Source organism: Lissotriton helveticus, chromosome 8 (assembly GCF_964261635.1).
Source record: "Lissotriton helveticus chromosome 8, aLisHel1.1, whole genome shotgun sequence".
In the NCBI taxonomy this organism is placed as follows: domain Eukaryota; kingdom Metazoa; phylum Chordata; class Amphibia; order Caudata; family Salamandridae; genus Lissotriton; species Lissotriton helveticus.
The window spans coordinates 830,212,742-830,235,899 of NC_136069.1; the positions used below are offsets into that span (position 1 = coordinate 830,212,742).

The 23,158-nt window shown below is 44.1% G+C and overlaps 1 protein-coding gene across 1 annotated transcript in view; it reads right to left on the reverse strand.

Moving 5' to 3' along the window:
- The window catches only part of MOSPD2 (motile sperm domain containing 2), a 474,812-nt gene that overhangs the window by 345,021 nt on the left and 106,633 nt on the right, over positions 1–23,158 (reverse strand). The window contains exons 6-7 of the mRNA XM_078657641.1: positions 15,876–15,936; positions 6,558–6,596 (exon numbers count right to left, since the gene is read on the reverse strand). Coding sequence (XP_078513767.1) covers positions 6,558–6,596; positions 15,876–15,936 — 100 coding nt within the window. The remainder of the gene's footprint in view (positions 1–6,557; positions 6,597–15,875; positions 15,937–23,158) is intronic.

Below are 23,158 nucleotides of genomic sequence, written 5' to 3' on the forward strand. Positions count from 1 at the left end.
GGGTGCAGTAGTTTTCTGTGTGCCGGCCGCCATTTTAGGGACGCTCGAGTCCATAAGTTTCGGTTTCGTTTTAGGGTCGGCCATTTTAGGTGTAGTAGACCCTGTAGGTTTTGGTTTCGGTTTCGATGTGGCCTGCTCAGCAAGTATGTCCGTGGCCGGGCCTGATGGCGGGGCCGTGGCTTGCGGCACGGGGTCTTGGGTAAGGCCGACTGGCGATCCCGTGACTTGATCGTGATCTTCGAAACCTTCGGGGCATAGCTTGTCCCCTGAGCTATCTTCCGCGGCCCCATAAATTTCTTCGACGTCCCCTACCTCGTCGACGTATTCAAGGCCTTGACCCGCGACTCCGTCGTCGTCCGCCGGATCCGCCTCGACCTCCGTTTCGGGTGGGGATATCTGGAGATGATGACCCTGTTCATCTTCTTCTTGGTCGCCGAAGATGTTTTCTGGATCCGGGGCCGCTTGTCTGGCCTCCAGGCGCACCGCGCGCCGGAGCTTAAGAGTTTTCTTTGACCGGAACTGAGCGCAAGCCTTGCACTTGCCGTCGTCATGGTCCGGTGAAAGGCATTTGTTACAGACCGGGTGCAGGTCTATATGTGGGTACTTAGACCCACAGAGCGGACAGTACTTAAACGGACTCCGCTCCATGCTTGAAAGTAGCGGTCGTGTCGCGATGAGAAGGCCTCGACGTCCGAAGAGTGAAAAACTCCGCTGAATCCGACTCCAAGAGTTGGAAGAACTCGAGACCGTGCGCAAACAATACCGACGCTATAAAATATAAGACCTTTTGGTCTTAAAAAGTAAGTTTTACTCGGTTCCGACAGAGAGAAGTCGAGACCGCATCCGAACCCAATGGCGGAAAAAAACAATCTGAGGATGGAGCCGATGCCCATGCGCACTGTAGTCCAGGGGAGGAGCCACCTATCTCAGGATACTTCGAAGACTCTTCCAGGACAACAATGTGCGATCATACGGACCCAACACTAGGCGGCGATCTAATGCTAAGATATGAATTTAGCAGCCCACATGCCTCGAACCGGCAAGACATGAATTCGGTGGAATATAGCTGCGGGACACCAAAATAATCTGGTTGAGGTGCTGGAGAGTTAAATGGGAACAATTGCTACACGTTGGAAGACTCAAATCAAGGTGGGAGACCGGACACAGTGGTGGTCCACCTGGGAGGAAATTACTTGGCAGGCTCAGTTAGAAAATATGCAAAAAAGCCTCATAGCCCTTGCACGCCTGATCCGTCCAGCCTAAGTAATTTTCTCTGAACTCATAGTACGGAGAGCCTAGCGGGGGGCGGTGAAAAAATCCAGATGGAAACTCAATATTACCATGGCGGAAGTTTGTAGGGCCAAAGGATGGGGTTTTGTTAGACACGGGTTCATAAACTTGAGATCCCCGGGTTACCACCTGGAGGACGGGGTGCACCTTACTGGGGTAGGAATGGACATGTTCCTCCTGAAGGGGTACTGGAGCAGATGGGTTTCAACTGAGAGTGAAGAGGGGACCGGGCTAGAGGGGAGCTCACTCCGGTCGTGAAACCGTAGGTATTGTGGCGGATCGAACACAAGGAAGGTTGTAAAAAGAGAGAACTTACTAAAAGAAAGATGGATGGCTCTCACAGGGTCCTTGGGATGCCTAACAGCAGGTGCACTGAGGGAGCCAAGGGGCGGCGGGCCACCATAAAAAGAGTAGATGTGAAGCTCCCGCAGGACCCTTGGGATGCCTCACGGCATGGGTACAGAGGAAGAAAGATACAGAGACTCAGCCTCAGGAAAGATAGAGTAGATGCTCAAGTAAGGTCCTTGGGATGCTGCACGGCAGGGACCCCTGGGAGCAGGGACCCCTGGGAGCAGGGAGTGCCCACGAAAGGGTACAGGGCGAGCGGGACGGCACTTGCAGCCCGGGCAGGTCCAGACGGAGACCCTCCAAGCCGGTAGCAAGTTGAAGCCTAGACCCGTAAATCAGAGGCCCAAACAGGGACATTGAGGAGGCTGGGTACATACTGCGAGCAAAACAAGGGCAAAGACCAGTGAATGTAAACGTGTAAACTGGACACTAAACAATCAGAGGTTATGACCATGAATGCGGAAAATGTATAAATATGTGATGTTAAATTAACTGCGACCTGTTATGGCACCAAAGCACACTAGTCAGTGGTGATTTATGGAAGTACAGGAACGCAGTTTGGTGGGAGAGGGGAGAAAGGGTAGGGGGCGTCTCGCCACCTGGAGGGGTCTATCCCCTCCCACAAGTCAAAATCTTTAGTAAAGTGAGAGACTAAAACACTACACTAGTTTCCTTGTCCAAGGAAGCAGAGGCTGACTTGCTTAACTTACTGATCTCTCGCTCAGAGCATACACAAATATCTCAGTTTTAAACATTGGAAGAGCTAACTCAGATCTGCTACAAACAAAAGAGCTAGCTCTCCATGTTGGCAGAGGGAACCCTGATTGATCTCTTATTCAGAGCGGACACCAAAGATATACCTCACTTGTCACAATGAGCTGAGATCTGCCTTGATGCATTGGCCTTTACCTCAATATTTAAGACCCTGTCTGACTGTCGATCTGTTCAGTCAGCCTGTTGGTCTCCATCCATCCTTCAACCCCAAGGATCCATGAAACAGTGTGGCTAACGGATAAAGACACAGAGGTACAGGAAGGCAGGAATAAAAGAGGCATTACTCAAAGGCAACTTCAGAGACTGACACGGATGGTGACAAACAAGGGAACAAGGACACAGATGCAGGGAAAAGAGGGATAGATAGGTTCTCAACGAGTGGCACGGGATTGGGTCACAGGGACAAAGGATTTGAGAATAACAAACAGATTAATAAGTGGAAAGAGCTGCCTTAAATATAGCTGGATCCAAATACTCAGGATTCTGTGAAGCCTTTAGAATCCAGATCATAAGAATATATTAAAGATGAGAAACAGAAGAATCACAACCACAGCACCATGAAGTATTAAAAAAACAACTACTTAGGTGCTTGTAAGAAGACAATTTCCTGTCTCCACACAACAGAACTGCCATTGCTGTGATAAGTTAGGTAGAGGCTCATAATACTTGGAACTCCTCTCTCACTATCACAGAAAGATAAAATAACTCTCACTCTCAAATGGTTAGGAAGGAGTGGCATAGGATCTGTCTCCGGGAAACAAGACTGTAGACAAAACCATCATCTTATGTACTCTTTAGTTTGGTTTTTTTGTTTAGAAGAGCACAAGAGTGTGTGGTGCCCCTTCACTCCCTGGTCCCTTACTTTTGATCGTTTCATGGGACAGCGTCCTGATACCCTTTTCTTCAAATCTTTTTACGCCCCATCAACACAGAGGGACTACCGAGACAATGTGCCAGACCCTGGGAGGTGGAGCCGAAGTCCGGGGGAAGAAGCCGAAGGGTAGCAAGCACAACGGATCCCACCACCCTTGCCGCCAAAAGAATTACCAGACGGCATAAACGTGTATTTGGAAAAATAAAACCCTATCTGAGAAAGGCTGGGTCCCTATAAGGTGTTAGAGGCCCTGGGCAACACCACGTACCGAGTTCAGGTATCACCTACTCGCAAGCGTTGTTACCATATTAACCTTTTTAAAAAATGGTTAGGGCCCTTACCCAAGACAGCCCACTTAACATTACCAACTTCTTCTTCAGGAAAAACTATCCTCGATCGACTCGTAATCAACGAGGAGCTCAGCGAAGACAAGAAGAATGACCTCCACCAAACATTGATCCCCTTTTCAGCCATTTTTTCAGACACACCAGGGAAGACCTCACTAGCTGAAAACGGAATCGAAACACAGGACGGGAAGATAGTAAAGAAGAGGCCATATCGGATACCCGCTGCAAAAAGGTCAGCAGTAAGAAGTGAGGTGCATGAGATGCTCCGGCTTGGTGTTATGCGTCCGTCCAAAAGCGACTGGTCCTCACCTATCGTGATGGTCCCCAAGCCGAACAGATGCGATTCTGCATGGACTTTCGCGCCCTAAACGCAATATCCACCTTTGATGTCTACCCAAATCGACGAGCTTATTGAGAAGTTGGGCGATTCTAACCACGTTTGATTCAACAAAAGGGTACTGGCAGGTACCCCTTTGAGAGGAGGACCGAAAGAAAAACGCATTTGCAACAGATTAAGGTCTATTCGAATTTAACGTTCTTCCTTTCGGCCTCCATGGGGCACCCGCCACTTTTCAAAGACTTGTGAACACCATCCTTCAGGCCTACCCCTCGTTTTGTTCAGCATACCTGGATGATATAGTTGTATTCAGTGCAACTTGGGAAGAGCACTTACAGCACTTGAAAAGTGTCCTACAGGCACTAGAACAAGCCGGGCTTCACATCAATTCAAAAAAATCTCAAGTGGCATATCAGAAGGTGAAGTATCTCGGATACGTACTGGGACATGGGGTGATCGCCCCACAGACTGTAAAAGTATGAGCGATAGCAGAAACTCCCTTTCCTACCAAAAAGAGAGACTTAAGCACATTTCTTGGTTTCGTTGGATATTACTGACGCTTTGTTCTGCAGTTCTCAGAACTAGCAGCCCCTTTGACAAATATCCGGCGAAAAGAAGTACTGCAGCAGCAATTACTACGTCCTACAATAGAGATGCCGGACGCCTTTCAGAGCCTGAAAGAGACTCTCACCACAGGCCTGTACTAGTTTCCCCAGATCTTTGTAAGAGCTTTATAATATCCACTGATGCTTCCAACTTTGGACTAGGAGCAGTATTGTCCCAAATAGGGGGCGATGGTCTAGAGCACCCTGTCTTATATATTAGCAGGAAATTGTTTCCCAGGGAGTGCAAGTACCGATTGAAAAGGAATGCCTAGCAATTAGGTGGGCTATTGATAAGCTACGCTATTACCAGGAAGGGCGTCCCTTCATTCTATACATGGATCATGCCCCTTTGGAGTGGATGTGTCGGAACAAAGCCCAGAACCTCAGGGGATTTTTATTTTTGCAGCCTTTTACATTTGAGGTACGCCATCGGAAGAGAAAAGAAAATGGGACCACAGACTACCTTTCCAGGGTCTTTCCTCTACCCGATCGGGAGAACCTGGGGGGAGGAGTGTGACGGGGTGGGCTCGCTGAGCAAGAGACATGAACCTGATTTAGACTGGTGGTCTGCAGTGCCTCTATCTCTCCCTCCTATCTCCTCCCAGCAGGACAACTGGAAGACACATAGCACAACTTTGACACCGACGGGGGAAGAGGACAGAATTGGCTCCTTTAACTGGGGCTTCCAGGACGACGAGAATCCACCCCCAAGCGAAGTCAGCATGTTCACGACGATGAGGACTGGAGAATCCAGGAAGTGGGTGTGCATCGACATCGGAGCGAGAAGATTCGAGTGACGGAGCGTTTGTGGTGAGCCATGGAGAAGACTAGGACAGCGAGACAGACCACGGGACGAGACCATCAGGAGCCCGGGATGAACCAGAAGGCCAACGTCCCCACGAGTCGCCGAGCCACGGTCCAGGAGCGTGGCTTGCCCAGATATGAGCAAAGGTCTCAGGGTGGGTTGGGAGGAGGGACAACCCGGTTAGTTAAACGGGACCTCTACAGACCCTCTCAAGTACCACTACCCAATTTTCTTCCTCACAAAACGAGCACTAGTCACACTTTCTTCTTTAGTTTGTTTTCTTTTGTTTAGAAGAGCACAAGAGTGTGTGGTGCCCCTTCACTCCCCAGTCCCTTACTTTTGATCGTTTCACGGGACAGCGTCCTGATACCCGTTTCTTCATCTCTTTTTACACCCCATCAACACAGAGGGACTCCCGAGACAAGTGCCGGACCCTGGGAGGTGGAGCCGAAGTCTGTGGGAAGAAGCCAAAGGATAACCAGCACGACGGATCCCGCCACCCCTGCCGCCAAAAGACTTACCAGACGGCATAAACGTGTATTGGAAAAATAAAACCCTATCTGAGTAGACCTGGCTTCCGACCTGTTACTTCAACCCCACCACAACTACATTGGTAAGACTTATTTTGACCAGGGAAAGGCTGAACGGCCCCCTGCTGTCCCCGAACCATTACAAAGGTGACTGTTTTTTGGGTAAATCCATAATCAGAAACATGAGTCTAACAGGACCTTACTCCGTCAAGATTCCAATGAGTGCTTGAATGCTATACTACAGGAAAATCATGTACAGTAATATAAAATAACATAACTGAAACAAGGGGGTAACATCTTTGATAGAGGTTTGTGTAACGTATCAAAATTAAACAGCACTGAGAAATGAATCATCCATTCACATTAGAGTAACTTGGCAGTCTCTGGAATTCAGATTATCACAATGCTCAACACCAAATTAGCCTATACTGAAATACAAAGGAAGGCATGCAAAAACACTGGGCCCTATTCACAGCGATCGCTTAGTGATTAGGTATGAATTTCGGTGGTAAGTCAGAAGAATTACAAAAGTAAGCCACAACACAATATTTGTGGATTGGGCCACTTTCTTTAAAAAAAAAAAAAAGTATTCTTAGCGATAAAACAATTAAACACTGATTGAAAATATTCCACTAACTGCAACTTACCATTCATTATCCAAGGCATCTCAAAAATGACCATCTTTGCTGAAATGAGGGGGAAAAAAGAAAGTCAAACTTAAAAGATGTCAAATATTTTAGGACACTTTTCTTTTCAAAATTCATCTATCACACTCTGGATACTCACTCTAGCATTTTATAGCTAAAAAGCCACTTGAGCTATAGTACATGCTCATACCAATGAAATACCCAAAATTAACATAACACAACAAAATGTCAACACCGGCTTTCCATATCACCCTCTGATTTGAGAACTCCTCTCCAGGTACAAAGGCTGATTCAATTTAACATGTTTGTATGTTTTGATGCAGCACATACAAGAACTGAATTTTGAAAACACAGTTTGCTCCGTGCATCCATCTTGCAAAATGGGCCACACGCCTCAATCGAGTGCTTAGACACTGCCATTGTTTGAATTAAGAACAGCATTACTGTTAGTAGTGTTGTAATTTAATGCATCCTCCCCAGCGTCCCAAGTCCTTGCAGCTCAGCCAATGTGTGAAGTCATGTAGAAGGTTGAGAGTGTGAGTGAGATTGAGTGTCAGTTATAGGGCTGAGCAGCAAAGATGCTCCTTGTGAAGGGTTAGCTATCTACTTACTTACTTGTAACTAAGATCTAATAAACCACCTTCTTATAATCTATACTATGGCTACTGGACTTCGTTTACAACACTGGCGACAATCTATGCGTGTTGAGCAAGGTGAAGAGATGAGTTAACTTCTGAAGATATTTGGAGTTAAACTGATACCAGTTAAATCAATAGTTAAGGAAATTAATAAAAAAAAAGCCTGAAAGAGAATCAGAATGCCCTTTACAACAAGTAGTACACAAGCAAACTCATTTTCATTGATCAGAAGTGACCAGAAATTTGTGAGCATGCCCAATTAAAGAAATATCTTTGCACTAGGATGTAGAGAATGGGCAAGGTTCAGGAAAGAGTCATGGAAAGGTCAGGATACTTCCTGCCTGTGGTAGGTGAGGGTAACAATGGAAGACTAGACTAATCTGAAACTCCTCGAGGTGCCATTTGTTCTCAGAGTCTAAGCCTCTTAACATGTATGCAGGGCCATGGTAATATCGGACAATCTTGTCAGCTATCGCCAATAATTTACATGAACACATTTACAAAAAAAAACAACAACAAAACAGGAAAATTCTGAAGCAAAAGAAATTGGAATAGTCTAAAGTAAGAACTTCCAATGGATTATCTTTTTCAAATGTGTGCACAGAACAAACTTAAATCCTCGCTATTGTCCCAAAGACTGCACCAGATAGTTTGCTGCCTTTCAAGTACAGCTCATGATTTCCATTAAAGACCTGAAAAGTAACTATTAGCTCTTGTTAAGTATTAGGATGTGTGTTAGAAATTGGGTTTCTGGTTGGCAGACGTATGCACCCTGTCCAAGCAGGATCCACGATCTTAGTCAGAGTAAGTCACAACATATCCTAAATTATCCTGTGCTCACCCTCTGGTGAGCAGTCAGGCCTAACTTAAGAGGTAAATGGGAAAGTATTAGTGCAACACTGCAAAAAGCAACACAGTAAAGACACCACAAAAAGACTCCACACCAAGTTAGAAAAATAAAGAATAATTTTTTACAACTAAACCAAGATCGAAACAACAAAATCTATTAAGTAAAAGTCGAGATGCAAATTTTTCAAGAATAAACTATAAAATAGTGTTTAGAAGCAATATGCGTCTATTTGTGATATCTGGTTGCGCTGGACTGGGGCAAACTCAAAAGATTAGGCCGACCAGATGGAGAACAGGCCAGATACAGTGACCCAGTTAGGCCCGCTGAACAAAAATACCTTGATCCGTACTGTGTCTCTGAAGAAGATGCAAGGTGAAGCCAAAGCGATGCATTGGGCTCAAGACACACAGTGGATGAGAAGAGTCAATTGTCTCCATGCAACGGCGGCAGTGTGTCGGTTCTAAGTGTGATGTGCTGGTTCCTAATGGGAATATATACATCACATTGACAACAAGGATAGAAACTCCTAGGTGTAATTTTGAACAATAAAAGGAGTTTCTTGTTGTATAGGGGTGGACAACGTTTCAATCTCACTGATTTGAGCTCATCATCAGGACAGAAAGGATGTGAGGAAGAAGAATTAGGCAACCTAGAAGAAGCCGGTACCTGGTGAAATTACTGCGTAGGCACCCAGCTGGAGGGGCATCAGTTAATCAGGAGTGGACGCTGCAAGTGGCGTCTGATTTAAGGGAGGCTGCAGAAGGGTGCCTGGAAGACCGGTGAATTAATCTCTTGCTGGCAACTCTCTTGGTGCATAGATATAAAATAATAGATGCGGCATGAAAATGGGAAGGCTCAACCGCCCAGAGTGAAGTTTGCTGAGCTGTTGTAATTGCCACATAGTTGGCGTTTATGATCGAAATTTAAGGAGGAGACCACATCAGTCAGTCGTTGTTCCACGAGATAGGCAGCCGTTCCGCCTGGCCGTACCGCTACAATGAATGAAGTCCCGCCTTGACTTCTTCATTCATTGTCATTAGAGTCCTTAGTCCAGAGGATTCAAAAATTGTGGAGTCAGAGCCCCAATACTTATAACAATTGTTTGCTCTTTGAAGTATGCAAACTTAAAAAGAAAAGTCTTTGATGTGCACAAAACCTTGCCCTTCCCTGCTCTGCCCTCCGACACACCACAAGGGGTGGAGACAGCATTGTGTGAGGACAGGCACAGTCCTATTCAGGTGTCAGTGATAACTCCTCCCACCACTTTAGCTCAGGAAGGCCCATCAACAAGGTGATGAGCCATCAGGATATGTAGAGCACACACCAGCTTACTTTGTGTACAGTGTATGCTGGAAAGGCGAGCTGTCAGGCAACACAAACGTGAATTCACAGATTTGCACAGGCACAGAATGGTTAAGCATGAACATGTCCACTTTTTAAACGTGGCATTTTCAAACACGCAATTTAAAAAACATCTTCACTAAAAGATGTATTTTTAAATTGGGAGATCAGTCATCCCAAACTCCATCTTCCTATTATCTTCCAATGGGCATCTGCACTTGTAAGGTGTTTCCAGGCAGACCTCATGTTAACTTATGGAAGAGATAGTCTTGCAATAGTGAAAAATGAAATGCAACATATTTCACTATCAGGACATGTAAAAACACACCACTCCATGTCTTACCTTTTTTAAGTACACTGCTGTCATAAGTCCCGCACTGGCCCATTTTCCCTTATTGGCATGAGAACGTTGCAGACTGTCCTCTGTTTTGCACACGTTACCTTACAGATATATTTTGCTTTGAGCCACAATGTACTTTCACACAGAACACGCTGTTGTTTTTGCGCTCTGTTCTTTCCTGGGATTTAGTCTAAACATGTAGACAAGGTCAAACTACAATGCCCCTTGTTATTATGTTCTGGTCATGCCCTAGCACTAAGACAAAACACGCAAATGTAGCTGCTATTTGGGAACACGTATTTTCTGTCCTATAGGTATGCACAGATAAATAACACACACTTGGAGAGGGACCTTTCCAAGGAAAAGATCGTGACCGCATCTGGGATGTAGAGCTTTCATCTATGTAATCTGAGGTATGAGGGTCTGCTCCTAACACTTCGAGATCTTCTGATATATAATCATTTTACTTCTGTAGAAGAGGAGGGAGTTTAAGCCACACTGTCGTATATAAGGATAGCTCCATTTATGATTTACGGACTACTTGCCATGCTAGTCGTATTTGTGTTAGACATTTTCCTACTTGCTGTGGCACGTACACTGCATACTAGAGCACAATAGTTACAATAAACATTTTTAACTTCTCGTGTCTGTCAGAACTTATTGTGGACTAGAACGAGTTTGAGAGAGAGAAAGGTTGTGTCCCGCAACCGCGATTCCTGAGAGGGTCGAGAGGGTTGTGTTCTGGGGTGTCTAACCACTTGTTCCTCTGTGAGTGAGTAGGAGGGCAACTGAGACACTATAGCTAGTCGGTCCTGGGCTCATGGGTTCTCAGGTGGTAGGATTACTCAGTCCCTGCCAACTAAGGTCCCATAGTCCCAAGCATAGTTCGGTGAATCCACAGAATCCCTACAACATGGCGCCGCCAACATTTGGCCTGGTACTTATTCACGTGACCCCTGAATAGCACTCATGCTTGTTCAGAATACCCTTGCACCGTTTTCCGGAGACTTCCGTAGTGAGAGGGCTTTGCCTCCTCAGTGTTTTGGGTCCACCTACTGCTGTAGGTTTTCAAGCTTGAATTTAAATAGTATTCAACCCATATTGTGCTACCATTTGTTTCCATTGGCTTTCCGTGATGGCACAGCCAATTCCGATTCCGGCTCATTGCCATGTTGCCCTCACTCAGCATTTGTTGCAGCATCCACAATGCGGGGTCTCCAGTTGTCTTTGTAATAGAGGCGGATCCTGCATACCATTTCAAAGTGTTTAACTCCTGGTTTACGTTCCATGCTGTGGATTCGAATGCTCATTCTTTCCTTGCGTATACTCCCGTCACTGTTCAGGCGGCTTATCGCCCTATTGCGGTTGTTGAAGTTCCTCTTACGGCCTGGGAGCACCAAATTTGGTTTAAAGGTACCCTACCCCATCCTCCTTCCTTTGTTCGTATGGGCCCCTTGAGGATTGATGGGGCCACTTGGCCTGTTTTGGCAGGCTTTACTCTGTATCCTAATTATCTTAATGCAAATCTGGTGGAGGTTTGTTTATTGTATGGTCAAGTTGTTTGCAGGCTGTACACGGTGGAGGTCTTGTGATTAGCCCTATTATGATTATTTTAGTGATGGGCAAACGTCTTCAGGATCGTGAGGACTTAATGCGGTTTTCCCCTCTTAGAGGTCCTGTTGAGAAGCATAGGATCCTTACTATAGGCTTGGCTAGTGGTCTAATTTCTCCTTTGACCGACTGCAACACCTGGGGGACGGTGTTTATCTCAGGGTATACATTTTGTTATGGCACCCCCTCCATGAGCGCTCTTAAACAGGTACAGCTTGAACTTGGGGCAGGTCCTACCCTAGACCTAGTGATGAAATTGTTGGGCATTTTTCCAGTAGTCTCGGTGCGATTCTTTCTAGCGTAAAAGGTGAAGCAGCAGCTTTGATGGTTCGTCAATGCCTTTCCGTGGTGCCGGAGCTAGATCAGGAACGCAAGTTGCAGATTATTATTGCTGACGTTTATACATCTTGGGACGCAATAATGTGGGGGTGAGACCTTCTCCACAGTCTCAGGGGGAGTCCCCTCCTGTGAAGGAGGGATGCCCAGTTGTTCCTAAAAAGACTTGGGACAAAAATAAGCAACAGAAGCCAACTTCTCGTGGTGCGTCGCCACCGCCAGATGCTTCTGAACATAGATATGATTTATGTGATCGCTCCAAGATTAAAACTCCTGAGAGGTTTCAGGTTCTTGATCATCGTTCTCCTCGTTCCTCTCAGGAATCGTATGATCAACGACAACAGGAGAGGACGGCAAGATCGCAGATAAGGAGTGTCCACTCAACCCCAGTGGGACCCGCAGTGCTCCTTTGACATGAAAGTCAAGAGGGAGAAACCACCTTCGTATAGAGCCCTGTTCCAGAAGAAAAAGGTTGCGGCTTGGACAGCAAAATATGCCCCAGATGGCGAGAACCCTTCTCCTGGGCAGAGGTTGGGTGGGGACTCTCCTCGAAATGGCGGCGGACGTTACCATAGTGCACCACACACTCCACCCGTTTCTGGAGGCAAAAGCAACTGATACCTTTGTCACTGTTGAAACTGAGGACACCCACGTTGCACCCCAACAGACCATATCAATTGACATTCAAATCTAAGGGGACATTGAGCGCACCATAATTGGTTCCTTAGATTTCCTTCCAATCTGTGGAATTTTTCTAAAGGACTGTTCTTTTTATTGATCCTAGAGGACTCATGGAGGTAGAAGGTCGATCATCAGTAGACATTTCAGTAGAAGTCATATCACTTTGTTAGATACCTCACTTTTAGGGATTTCAAATAGTTTGCATTTTTTTACCTTTCTGGATATTGCAGAGGGGGGCATACCTCACCGATGCATCCCATGAGGAGGGGTTATTTTTGGGACGCAGACTTCAAGGCAGTAACAGTCCATTTTTGCTTTGCTTCAAGGTTTTTGCAGAGAATGTGCTTAAAAACTTCCAATCTCTTGCCTTCTGGCTGGGTTGAAGCTAGTAAATTCACTCATTGAAGTGCATATCAAGAAATTTATTATGCACTTTATGGTGTTTCTTGGATAATTCTGGCAACAAATTCCTGATGTTATCAAAAGCCAATATTTACCATATACATAGCTGCTGAGGTGAGTCACTCCTCCTCTTACAAAATTATTGGTCTCTTTTATTCTGCCCTCTTGAATGAAGTCCAAATTGGGGGCAATATCCATCAAGAAATCAAAGATGAAGTAGAAGTCACTGAAAAATAGCCATAGACAACCATGTCATGATGAAGTTCTACATGATGCCTTGGCAGAGACTAATGTTATGGAAGACTTTAATAGATGGTAAAGACGTCAGCTGGCTTTGTGGAGGGAAATCTACAGATATGGCCTTCCAATCTGTGGAATGTTTCTAAAGGACTGTTCTTTTTATTGATCCTAGAGGACTCCAATCTCTTGCCTTCTGGCAGGGATGAAGGCAGTATATACACTCATTGAAGATTTTTTAGGAGCACATGTGGAACAAGAACTGAATATGGATAAAGTCTCTTTTGAGGATTCAGATATAAGAAAGAAGCGGTCAGGGGTTTGGTAAGCCATTCCAGAGGAAAATGGACAGATCTGAAGGTGATATAGCACTTACCTTAGGAGTAGTGAAAGCGCACAAGGGATTTCATTCACACAAGATGGAAGGAAGAAATCTGACCTATGGTGAGGTCTAGATGGAGTGGAGTTCAGAGTGCATTGCCCTCACTGGCTGAGGTTTGGCTGTGTTTCGATGAAGTGAACATGTTACTAAATAAACACTATTAGAGACATTTTTGCAGTTAAAACGGTTTACTACTCTTGTAAAGTACAGCAGGGTTATAACTGAAGACAGAGAATGTTTAATGAGGTGTACATATGGAGGATTCAGTGCTTTAACAGCCGGTTTTCTGGAAGATGGTCCATAGCTATACTTCAGAAGCCCTCAGTGAATATTCAGAAAGTTTCAATCACATATAAATGTATAATTCGTTTAGCAAAAATTTGCAAAGCTGCAGAATGAAAGGGAACAATGGCACCAATGATGGGTAGATGGCTGAATGATGTGTGAGAAATATATGAGGTTCAGTCAACAAAATGGTACGGTGAAAGGGTCAGCGAGCTATCCGTGGCTAGGTGGGAATACACCAGAAAAAGACTGTTAACAAAGATGAATAACTTGCTTTTCTGATGTATACTTTAAAATGCAGGATATGGCCATCTGTGAATTGCCTCGGATAAAAAGTCATGCAGGAATGAGTGGGAAAAATGCCCCTCTCCACAGACCTGACTCTGGACGCAGTAGTGCTTCGTGAATGTGTGTCGAGATGCCCACGGAGCACCTTGACAAATGTCCAGGATAGGTATTCTGCATGTCAATAGAGTCGTAGAAGTTTTGGCCCTGGTAGAATGAGCCCACAAGCCTTCTAGGGGTTGCTTGTTAGCCTGTGCAAGGCAGATCTTTATGCAGAGAACAATCCATCAAGAGATGGTCTGTTTTTTGCACTGCCTTGTCCTTGCTCCAGAAAAACCCACAAAGAGCTGATTGTCCTTGGTATGATTGATGTAGAAGCTTAAAGCTCTTTTAGGGTCCAAACAATAGATTCTCTTTTCCACCTTAGAGGGATGAGGAGGAATAAATAATTTTATCTGGTGGTATACAGTTGATTTAAAGAAAGAGCTTGAATCTCACTTACGTCTAGCTGGTGTGGCAATAAGAAATACTGTACTCAAGGTCAGAAGTTTGAAGAAGCAACTATGCAGTGGCTCAAAAGGGGTGCACATCAAGAAAGTGAAGACTAAATTTAAGTCCCAGAGAGGCATCATAAAGGTATTCAGTGGAAACAGATGTTCTAAACTTTCAAAATTATCACAACAGGGGATTTAAATTACAAAAGCTAATCCAGCAACTGCAAAAAGACTGATGGAGCCGACGAGTAGCCGTTAACAGTGCACAAAGCAAGTCCTTGTTGAGTTGGGACAGACAAACAAACCTTCAGACAACCTTACCTCTAATGGGTCCATTTTTCAAGTGCTGCATCAATCCACAAATTTGTCCTAACGACTGGTGTTCACTGATTTTATGGAGAGAGGTCTCGCTTCCAAAATGACATCAACGACCCCAGGAGGAAGGTAGAAGGAAGTCAACTGCTGCAGCTCAATCTCAAAGCATGGGTGAAAACTGTGTGGTCCAGAAGCACTACCTAGCCTTTCTGCTGTGACAGAAAATCCTCTTGAGGCAGCAGCTTAATCAGATGCTCATGCCCAGGAGTCCCAGGTACCACATTCTCCTGGCCCAATCCGTGACACTAGTTTGCCTTGGGGCGGCTGTTCCCAATCTTCTTCAGAACCAGAGGATGGAGAAGTTGTGGGGGAAAGGCATACAGGCGTCCGGAGCTTCACTATAGAACGAAGAAATCTCAGAGAGAGCTGCTTTGGAAAGTCCAGTGTGCAAAAGCGCTGATATTGTGTGTTCTTTGTGGTGGTGAAATGATTGAGCCAGGGTTCTACACATAGAGCCTTGTGCTGCCTCCAGGTGCAATTGCCATTCATGATCCGCTAGGCACCTGTGACTGAATTCGTCCGGCGTTTAAAGACCCGCCAGGTAGTTCATCACCAAAGAAATCATTTGGTGGTCCAGTCAAATACCCAATTACTAATAATCACTTATATACTGAAGGAGAGAGAACATTATAAACATGTGTCTTTCACTCCCTTAGGACTCTAGTTATCAGTGAATGTCTATTATAGAATACCTTAATAGCAACTACAAACATCAGCTGCTGCTGATCACCACTATAAGAGAGCCAAACATGGACAACCATAACATTCATTAAAAAAAAGTAATGATTTGTCAAATATGCAGCAAAATTTGGAGAATGGATGTGGAAAAATATTTCTTCTATTTCTGCTGAAAACAATTACAGCTTTTTAGAAATACATGATATTTGGACCGTCTTCCATACAAAGTGACTAGAGAGAATATGAGAGAATGGGGAAATTACAGGGTGGGGAGAAAAGAGACAAAAACATTGGAGCTCGGGGGCAAAGATAGCAGCTCTTAAGAATATTGAAAGACAATTCTGTAACTCTCAAACATATTTCAAAAAAAGAATATTACTTACAAAGATATCTGGGATAATAAACCTTAAAACAGTTGATGATAAACCGAACAAAGTCCATATCCTAAAATAAAATGAAAGATATTGTTTGTAAAAGCCACAGGAAGTTCAAGCACATCTATGAAGTAAGAGTACAATGCATGCAGATATTTTCAAACATTACATTTATTATAAAAGGGTCACAAAACTGTGCCTCTTTCACAAGGGCACAATAGTATTTAGGTTTCATTACCACATTGAAGATGTAATCTTTAAAACTTAAGGAAGACTCTTCCTGTATTATTTTTCATTAAAATGTAAAATAAATAAATCAAGAGATCTGAACTAAAAGTAGGGCCATATATAGTTCTGAATGTCTCACTGGTTGATCTGCATTTATATTAATGTGTATTTATTATATAAATTAAATGGAATATAAAAGATAGAGATAGAGATAGAGATAGAGACACACATCCTATTTGCCCCTTCTGGAGCTGTGGGACCCATGGGAGGTGGTGCGCAGCCGGCAGAGCATACTGGCTGGAAATCTAAAGCAAAGTTAAGTAGGTGCACTCTCAGGATGCAGAAAAAGTAGTCTCAGTTAAGCAGAAAGCTGTTTATTAACACAACGCGTTTCGACTGCCCAGCAGCCTTGGTCACATGTGTTTCAACACCAATGGGGTGGCTTTAAAAATGCATGATAGAAATAAAGAAAAGGACAACATTAGAATCTAATGTTTCGGACATGTTGGAACATGGTTGTTGACAATGAAATTAAGAAGTACATGCCATGGAAAGTGATAAAACCTGCCAGATAGTAAAGAACAGAGCCAAAAACATGTAAACAGTTAGCCAAGAAAACAACAAATGTTTACTAGTCACAAAAATAGTATCCAACTGGTGAAGGCTAACTATAGGTGCAATGTGCTCCAAGAAAAGTCTAAGTGCAAAAAAATCACCCTAAACCCAAGAACAGAGATCGGCTTGCCAGTAGGCGTATTGGCATAGTGCCAAATTAGTGCTGTGTTCTACAAATAATACTCTTGTGGTATGAGTGGGTCTGATTGGTATGGAAAAATTAAAACAGCATGGACAAGGATTTTAACATGGGTACTAGGACAATCGTTCTCTCTTAAGTCAACTGTAGCAGCAGGTGGAGAAGTGTGGCTCAATGGTTAGAGCGGCAGACCCTGATGCAGAGGTCTAGCCCGGGACCAGGGTTCAATTCCCCGCCTCGGCGGGTCTTGGGCTCAAAATTCCACGGACCTGATCATTCTCGCCTCAGTGCCTATTCCAATCATGGAGTCCCACTCTGCAACTCTGGGCAATAGCTTGCTTATTCTCCACAACGGCCCCCACAACGCTAAGGACGCCTGGCCTCCACCTTGGGGGTGCCCAGGAGTGGACACCTCACAGGGAAAGCCAGGAGGGGTTCCACAGCGGTATTCGTACAAGCGCCTTGAGACCCTTGCGGGTGAGTAGTGCGCTATACAAGTATCAATTTACATTTATAATTTACAGCCTGTGCAGAAGTTCCATGAAAATACAATTGAAAGAAAAGGTATCATGCAAACACATCTTATCTTTTTTGTCTTCTTTGCAGGAGGAAAGGAAGGGACCCATCACCACAAATCCACCTGCACGGGCCTCCCTACCCTTTTCTTTTCTTCACTTCTGGGATGCAATCACAAGATAAGATTTGTTTGCATGATACCTTTTCTGTCAATTGTTTTTTAGTACCGGAGGTGTCAGTTGGTTGGTTAGGATGACAAGCCATCGAAAACAGCTACAGGCCTTGCTATGAAAAAATATTTTAGTTGCCATAGGCCTGATCTGTTTATTATGAAATGCTATGATAAACGCACTAGACTTGACATATTGACTGGCAAAGGTAGATGTTAAAATCAACAGGTGGATTGTTATTTCTTTGGATTAAAAGCTACAAATATGTACTGTCTGTGACAAAACCTGGGGGAGAAGATTTGCACTGTAATAATTTGTACTAGAAGCTCTCACATCTATTAAGATCGTGTAATAAAAAGAATCAAATGATACATACAGCCATAGGTATTTTTAAAGATACATAGGGGGCCTTTGGGTCCACTCGGTTCTGCCTTTAGTCGAGTCAGCATCAGTCACGCACTCCTTTGCCCTGTGTATGACGGCATTATCTAATTACATGTGTACATTCACTAACCAGGTGTAGGAAAGTAGGATCTTATGGTTACCCCAACTTTTTGCTTCATGTTACACTGTTTTTGACTAGTTGACTGGGATCCTGCTAATCAGGACCCAAGTCTATCTGCTTTCTCCCTGAAATGTTATGTCATGTACTAAGGTACACTCCAGATTGGATACTGGGGTACCCTTGTCAGTGCCTAGTATATGGTACCTTTTACCCAGGGCATCGGTACCCCAGAGGCCTCCCCTGACAATAAATCTGGAGAAAACCCAGTCGATGACCATCAGTAAGAACAAAAGAAAACCTATATCGTAGTTCTGGAACAACACACGAATTGAAGACACGCCAATGTACAAATATTTAGGAGTATAGATTGATAACAGCGGGCAGTATACCGCTCAGAGAACGAGCATCAGAGGAAAAGGGCTCGCTTTGGCAATCTTTTTAAACACATTAAACAGCAAACTCTCTGGACCCTCTCTTTTACCTCTGGCACAAGTAATTCGTGCCAAACTTCTGCCAACAATCACCTACGGGAGCGAGGTACATAGAGGCAGAGGCGCAAAGATCCTTGACAATACAATTACAGCTGCCTACAGAATCATTTTTAGCCTGCCCAAGCGAACTTCACCAGCACAAATCAGGCTAGAGTTCGGCATCCAACAACAGCTCCTGGCAAGACAGGGGGCTTATATTTCCGCCTGGGACAAAGTGAGGAAATCCAAACAAGGAACTCTAAACGAGCACATATGGACGGAGCTAGAGCAACATCCATCCTCACCAGCAGCCTAGTATCTTACGAGCAGCCTGGCAAATACGGGATTAAAGCAGCTTTGGGACACCCCAGCAAATCACACAACATTTAAAAATCTGGTCAAGAAATCCATCAAACAACTATCATGGGTTCAAGATAAGGCAGCCCTTTCAAAAAGAACGCATGGCTGGATGACCTTCAACTCTTACTCAACAAAAGGACCACAGAGCTACTTTGGTGTGGGTTATGCCAAATCCGTTAAAATGTGTTTCTTAAAGTATAGGTTGGGCCTGCTACCCTGTATTCAAAACTTTCCACGCTGGCTAAAAGTCAAAGCAGGTTCCCTCTGTCAGTTATGCGGCCTAGCGCAAGAGGACATGTTGCACTTGCTATGTTCCTGCGAGAAACTGCTGGATGAACGGAAATATCTGCTGAAACATCAATTCAATCGACGAGGGATACGCACACGAAGGAATGCAGTTCTTGCCTGTTTTGCATCCCAGGACCCCCAGCTGAACTGTAGTTTTGTGAAATTTATGAAGGCAGTGGAAAAGAAGATGCCAAAAACGAATCCCTAAAGATTTTGATATAGTTTGACAAAGCATAACAGCACCCATCGTCATGGCTGACTCAAAGAGAAAAATGAGGAAACAGGAAAGTAACAATATATTATAAAAGAAAACTGAATCAAATTTTAAAAGGCTAATCTAACAGGATGACATTTTATGCCTAAATGAATAGAGAAACTGCGACTGTGTTTTACTGGTTTTATCAAGTATGTAGTTTTAAAAAATCTTCTTTTACTCTGTTTTTGTATTGCAATGGTTTTAAGTAACTATGCTAAATAAAAATTACTTACTTACTTACAGAGGCCTCCCATGGGCTGAACATGCATTAAACCACCCATGGGAGGTCACGCAAAATGGAACAGGCCTGCCATTGCAGTCTGTGTAAGAGGGTGCATGCACCTCTTACTTTAGATATAGGTTTCCTAACATCCTTCGTGGGACAGCTTGTATCCGGCTCTTAGTCGTCCTCGACGTCTCCTGGACTCAGTGGCTGCAGAGTCTAGAACCCCCTGAGCTCACCTGAAGCACCCGACATCGGTGGGCATTAGTCTACCGAGCCCCTGGTCACTCCTGAGCGGCCTAGACTCTGTCCCCTCTGCTTTCAGGGACTCTTCATCCCAAATCCACCTTTAGATTCAAACCGACACTGTTCTTCCTAGCTGTGGCTTTTCCTTGAAGTCCTCCATTGAGATCGACAGCGGTTTCCGACACCACTTCTGCCCTATGCACCCGGCTTCCCTGGGATAGGTAACTCTGGCACTACTGTATCCATGAGTGGGGTGGTTCTTCAACCTCCTATGATCCAAAGGGCTTCCTTGTAATCCACTGGGAAGAGTCCATAAACTTTAAAACTGCAACCGCGGCTCTCCCATAGAATTGCACGGAACATGACGTTGTGTTCCCACACTGCACACGTCCTCCGTGGGGTCCCTACTTACTCACCTTGGGTGGTTTCTTGGGGTCCCAACATTTCTACATCCTCTAGACAATGTCTTGACTCGAGTCGTGGTTCTTATACCACTGTTTTAGTATATGGTCTGGTCTCCCCCTGGAGCCCACTGAGTATTAGTGCGACTTACAATTGTTTCTGTGCTACAGTATTGTGTGTTTTGTGTTTATCTGCATGTAGCAGATACTGTGAAGTATTTAGAGTGTTTTATAATAATAAATACATATTTTTATAACTATGTGGTTCTCCTTTCATTTAACCAATACAATAAGATTGCATTCTAGTCAAACAAGCAGCTTAACATTCTTTCAAGACTAAGCCTGAATGCTGCTCTCCACAACTACCACTTGGATAGCTTTCAAAGGTTATCTTTGACCACTTAAATCACCATAAGGGTTGTTTGGACTGGTACAGGGTGCCCACTTTAATTAGTGGACAGGATGCACCAGGCCAACTTCTCACACCAAGAGTGTGCGTTTATGTTAAAAATGGTTGGCTAATCGGTCAGTTTTGAATTCCCTCCTTTTATAGTTCTGCTTTTCTTCTCTATTATGTTCATGTTTCTTAAGAGGATACTACAGCTCTCCAGGCAGTGCTAATCGGATGCTTGCTTGACGCTCATTTAATCTGCACTGAGCAACTTTCTATGTGGTCACTTCCTCTAGACCAATATATGTGGCAGCCATGCTTGAACTTTAACACAATAGGCTATTTACAATACCTCGGCTAGGTGGACACCTGCTGCTTATGTTTAGTTTTGTTATTGATCAGCGTTTTGAAGGGAGCATGTTTTGTTTGTTGACTTCTATTCTTTTATCTTGCATATATTGCCGAGTTTTTGTGTGCTTTATTGCAGTTATGTTAGTGGGTGATTAAAGGATGAGTCAGGGAACTAAAGAACTGATGCATGAGTGCAAAGATAAGTGACAGAGTGCATGTATGATGACTTATTGAGCGTGTCACCCATCAGTTACACAAAAGACACTTTCATTCATGAGTCGAACCTATTGGCATTGCCAAAGCTGGTTAGGTCTTGCTTTTTTAAAACTTCATGGAAATGTTCGCGTTTTTTGCTTACTTCCGCATGTGCTTCTAGTTCAAATTACACTCCCTAGGACAGAGGTCTTCAAATTGTGAGGCGCGACCCCCAGGGGGGTCCTGGAGTCCCAAAAAGGGGGTCACAGATTCCCCAGCTTCACTTGTCCTTGTAAAAAGACAGCTGTCTGCCGTCCTGGGACTGCTAATTGAGATTGTTATCAGATGTTTGCCCGAATGAAAGGCGAATGCGCTGGTAATCTGCGCTGGTAAACTGGTAATCTGCAAGTGTAAAGGATGCTTAGGAGCAGTTCTGGCTCTTTGTGAAGACAAAGATGTGATGTGTGTTTTTTTAGTGGAAGTGCAAAGAGTTAACTGCTAGGCTGGGAAGTTCTTTCTTTTAATTTTAACTGCATTTACACAGTCCTTTGTGCCCCTAAAGAGGATTTGAAGGGACAGTTATGTAAAAAAGAAAAGAAAACTGCATTACATATGGTGTGGTATTATTAAAACCTACATTTTGAAAGCACCATTTTACTGTAAAACTAATCACACATTTTGCAGCATTGTATCTTACCCTGTGTGTAATGCAAGTATAAAAAATTGACTTGCATATTCACAGTGCTTTCTGTCACAGGATGTGACTCTGTAGCAATAAAAATACACATCACTATTCTCCACTGCACCAATCAAGATTTAATTCTCTGGGTCTCTGGTTACACACAGACCTCTGGAGTGCATTAACTAATAGATGTTTCATAATGTACTACAGTGCATTTCCCAGTGAGCAATAACTTATTTCATTTATTTTTCATTTACACTGCCCATTATTTTATATGTAGATACCTGAAGGTGAAATACCTAAAAAACATAAGAATATTTTAATCTTATTTATGAGAGACTTGCATCGCCAGAGCATCACTTTTTTTGATGCTCCGGTGGCGCAACCATCGCAACCATACCTATGAGGCAGTGCAAAGTCACCCTGCATGGCATTGCATTGCCTCATATGGAGTAATCAATAAGACATAGCAGCGCAAGTCACTGCGTTGCTTTGCGTCAAGGAGGTATTTCATGGTGTTTGCGTGGGGTTCCCACGCAAAGCCCATGGATTTTGATCCTGCCTCATATTTACAAAATAATGTAAATCCGGGGCAGCTCCAAAAACTCTCCAGTGGAGGCATAACGAGGAGAAATGTTTTTAAGTTCTCCTTGTTTTTACCTCTTTCCATGTGTGCTGCATTCTGTATCTCTCATGGAAATAGGAAAACGCCCCTCAGGATTGTTTTGGTGATGGAAGGTCCCTCTTCCCGTACAAAAACAATTCTACCTACGTTGGTGCTAGGCAGCAATTTGTGAAGGGAAAAGAACTGGAATGCATCATATTTCATAATTACAGTTTATTCCTGCCCTTTCACATTGGCATTGGGCAGCGCCGCAAGAAGACTTGCTGCGCTGTCCTTTGCCAATTCCTCATAAATAAGGCCCTTTGTTTTTAGCTACACCCCTACGCTCAATTACCTTTGGTTTGGATATGCTCATATAATGTTCTAAGTAAACTCCCATTCTATCCTATGGGACAAATAGCCTTTCCATAGTGAAAAATTAAACACACTGTAATTCACTACCAGAACATGTCACACACACCAGTACATGTCTTACTTTTAACATACACAGCACCCTGCCCACAGGGGTACCTTGAGCCTGATAACCCTTTTAAGGGCTGCTTGGGTGAGTGGCACAATCAGTACTGCAGGACCACCAGCACTATTTGACTTACAGGTTCTGGCACCCTCAGTGCACATTACTAGGCACTTA